General features: G+C 62.9%; 1 protein-coding gene across 1 annotated transcript in view; it reads right to left on the reverse strand.

Moving 5' to 3' along the window:
- SCN5A (sodium voltage-gated channel alpha subunit 5) overlaps window positions 1-3,911 on the reverse strand; it is a 70,010-nt gene that overhangs the window by 52,197 nt on the left and 13,902 nt on the right. Inside the window, exon 5 of the mRNA XM_077774014.1 lies at window positions 3,382-3,473. Within this exon, the coding sequence (XP_077630140.1) occupies window positions 3,382-3,473 (92 nt within the window). The remainder of the gene's footprint in view (window positions 1-3,381; window positions 3,474-3,911) is intronic.

Below are 3,911 nucleotides of genomic sequence, written 5' to 3' on the forward strand. Positions count from 1 at the left end.
GGGGGCCTTCCTGGGGGGGGGCAGGGGGAGGAGGCCTCTTTCGGGCTTTCCAGACCCAAAGACCCCCTTTCCTCCATCACTGGGATTCTGTCCTGACCCTCGCAGGGCAGAGGTCCAGTGTGGCCTCGTATTTTCAGAAGGGCCCTGGCCTCTGTGCTCTCCACTAGCCCCATACATGAAATGGGTGCGGGAAGTGCTGGTTTCTTGAGGAAGGAAGCCTGTCCCCATCTGGCTGGTCCCAAGGTGGGCCAGGCCTCGTCCTTTAAATGTGCCCCGCGGGAAGGGCACCGAGGTCCAGGCCCATTCCAGGGCAGCGGAAGGGCGCCGGCCCTGGTCCTTGAGGTGGAGAGGCACAGGCCACTCGTGGTAGAGGGGTGTGGGGGGTGCGTGGCGGATGGGGGGCTGTTAGGAGGTCTGGCGAGGCCCTAAGGGGTCTGTCCCGGCCAGGGCCCCACCTATGGGAAAGGGCAGGTTCAGGGGCAGGGGAGGGGCTGACCGCATTTGCATTTCCCTCCCCTGCCCCTGCGCTCTGGGACCCTCTCATCCATCCCATCCCCCGAAAGCAGGAGGCCGTGGCGTGTTAGTTGCACGGCCCCGCTCCCCGCAGAAGCCAGCACCGCACAGCAGGGGGCAGAGAAGCACGTGTAGCCGCCTTTGGTCTGACACTGAGCTACTGTCCTACGGCAAGTTCGAGCCAAGCCTCCGGAGCGAGGGGGCTTCTCTGCCGGCAGCAGGGCCCTGCCTCCCCCGCCCCACTCCCCACCCCCCATCAAAGCGGCCAGATCTCAGATTAAGCTCCATCCACCCATCCATCCACCCATCCATCCATCCACCCATCCATCCATCCACCCATCCATCCATCCATCCATCCATCCATCCATCCATCCATCCATCCCTCCCTCCACCGTTCAGCCGGTTAATGTGTTAGGAGCACCCATGGTAGGCTGGCCGTGCCCACAGCTGCTGTGCCCATGACCTCGAGCAGGGAGGCAGCGAGGGGCAAGCAGGAGGTGGGAGGGGAAGCCCTCCCCTGTGCCCCTGGCACTGCTGCCTGGCACGGCCCAGAGGCACCTGGCGTGCTCTGTGGAAATCATCCTGGCAGATGCTGGCAACTGGCCCGGGCAGGCGCGGACCTCGCAGGGCCGGCTGGGAGTGGCGGGGGCGGGTCCCATTCTGTCGCCCAGCGCCCCTGGTCTCTAGCAGACCCCTCAGGGGGCGCATGCTGGTTCTGCTCACCCGGCCTGCGGGCCCTGCCCATACTCTATGTCGGGGGGGGGCGGGGGGCACCGAGCAAGAGGCGGTGGGCAGCAACCTGCACCCCTAGAGTGGACCCCACCTCTACTCCAGGGTCCGCACGGCACCTCCTGGTCTGTGGACTCAGTGTCCGTGGGGACAATCAGTTGGTGAGCACAGAATCCAATCTTTTGAATAGTTCTCAAATTGATGAACTTCCCTTCCGGCAAGAATTCGTCCACTGGGGCAATGGAGTTCTTTCTGAAAAGACCCAGGAAGGGAAGGGTCCCAGGGATCCGCTGGGAAAGTCCTGCCACTGAGGTTCTAACAGGCTGGGCGAAGAGCCCCAGCCGTTCTGGTTTCATTCCCGTTTTGTAGGGGAGGAGACCGAGGTCTGGAGAGGGCCAAGCCTCTTTAAGCCTCAGCTCAGGGGACCCCTCCTCCAGGGGGACTTCCATAATGCTGACCACAGTATCTTCCTAAGGACCACTTTCGGAGTCTGCTGCCTGCTGCCTCACTGGGTTGCCGGAAGCTTGGGCGGGGCGGGGGCTGGTGCCCGCCCCCCCCGCCCCCCCGTTTCCCCAGGGCTGAGAACTATTGTCCCCTGCTAGGCTTTCTCATAAAACAGCCCAGAACGTGCCTCTTCTCAAGCTGTGGCCAGTGTGCTGCTCAGATCTCGTGGGTGTATGATGGGAGGTGTCCCTGGGACCCCAGGCTCCTGACGTGGCTGCGCGCCAAGGTCAACGACAATGCCTGTGTCAGTGGAGGTGGCTGCGTGCGCCGAGGCCAGGCTGCCTCACCTGCTACTGGCTCTCGGCAGGAGTCTCGGCCTCTCGAGGGAGGCTGGCGACAGGCGGCCCTGTGCACCTCCCGTGGGGCTCAGAGGCTCAGTCTGAACCCAGCACAAGTGGGGGGTCCTCTCAGAAGATGATTAGCCCCATCGAGGGAGAACATGAAGTCCTCCAGGGAGCTCAGAGCAGGGTCCCTGCCTCCCCGGGGCAGCGGCAGCTCCATGGGTCCAGGTCAAGGGCACAGGCCGTGTGGCTTTCCAAATCAGCAACGGATGCCACCACCTGGTTCACCTACTCCTACCCTCAGCTCCGACCCCTCCCAGACCAGGGGCCCCAACCCGTCTCTCCAGCTGCCTTCTTCAAGTGCCTTCTCCAGCGCAGAAAAGGCCCTGGAGGGAACCTCTGGGCGCTGCCCCTGGGCTGTGAAATTCATCAGAAGCCTTGAGAGCTTTCCTGGATGGATGGGGACTGGCTTTCCAGAGAGGCCACCCGGGCTTAGAGTTCCCAGTACAATTGCCAACATCTGTCAAGGAGAATTTCGTCCTGAGGCTACCATGCACGGTTTGCTAACCTCTACCGCACCATGCAGCGAGGGCTGTTAGACACCAAGGCCGGGGGACGCCTGTCCACAGAGTACGCTCTGCCTCGCAAACGGGGGCGGCGGCGGCGGCTACTTGTCACCAGACGGGGCACTCAGCCTCGAGTTTTCCCTTTCTGCTGCGTGTGTGGTTCTCCTCAAGCCCAGGTTTTTGGCTTCCTTATTGGAGGACGATGCTTCAGGCGGAAGCAATTCATATACAAGCTCTTAGCTATTCAGAGCGCCGAGGTCGGTTTGGGAACGACATCGCTATCTTGGGAAGAATTTGGGTTCAACCCCGGACGTACGCGGGTGCTGTGTGCCCCCCCGGCATCCGTGACGGTGGGCTCTGCTGGGGCGGGAAGCCCCGAGGCCCCGCGTGAGGCTTTGAGGGGGCAGCCGTGTCCGCCGCCGCCAGCCCCCACACCCGAGCTCTGGGAAAGGTATTCTGGTGACAGGCACGTTCGGAGAGGCCTTCCCGACGGCGGCCGTGGCTCCCAGGTGGCAGGGAAGGCCCCCATGTGTCCCTCCAGCCTTGGCGTTTAACCTGATTTTCACCTGAAATGACTGATATAGTTTTCAGGGCCCGGAGGACTCGGAAGGTACGTAAAGCTGAGACATTGCCCAGGTCCACAAATTCAGTTGTGTATCTGTAACAGGGGGAGTCACACACCAGACAGTGACGACACGCCAACGGCAGACACACGGTTGGGGGCGGGGAGGGAGACAGAGAGAGAGTCACTGTAGCTGAGATCTGAGAGGCGAATCCGGGCATCTTACCTGGGATAACCGAAATAGTTTTTAGAGCTCTCAGGACTCTGAAAGTTCGAAGAGCCGACAAATTGCCTAGTTTTATATTTTCTGATACATACCTGCAGAATCAAACCACAGTTATTGGGGATTACAAAGCAGCAGCTCAGCCGGCCCTCCCCGACCAGCCCGCCGCCCCCCACCCCCCAGGGAGGGCGCCGATGGCCTCCCTCAGGCTCTCCTCCTCATCTCAGCTCTGACGCCGCGACCTCGGTGAGGCCGGACCTGGGTGCGGTGGCTCCAGGGCGCCCGCACGGCAGGCGGCTCTCTCGCTGATGGTCGGGTTCGGTGATGGTCGGGTAACCGGCCCCGGGAGGCAACCACCCTGCCTCACCGTCCGAGCCACGGGGGCCGCCGACACGGGACCTCACGGCGGGGCTGAGGCTGAGGACCCGGCGGGGTGGAGAGGGGCGCCGTTCCCCGGGGTGTCAGGCCCGCTGACAGAGCAGCCACGTCCCTGGTCCCGGTTTTGCGTGGCCTCTTCTGTGGCCTGTGATCTG

Source organism: Crocuta crocuta, unplaced genomic scaffold (genome assembly GCF_008692635.1).
Source record: "Crocuta crocuta isolate KB4526 unplaced genomic scaffold, BGI_CrCroc_1.0 scaffold541, whole genome shotgun sequence".
In the NCBI taxonomy this organism is placed as follows: Eukaryota; Metazoa; Chordata; class Mammalia; order Carnivora; family Hyaenidae; genus Crocuta; species Crocuta crocuta.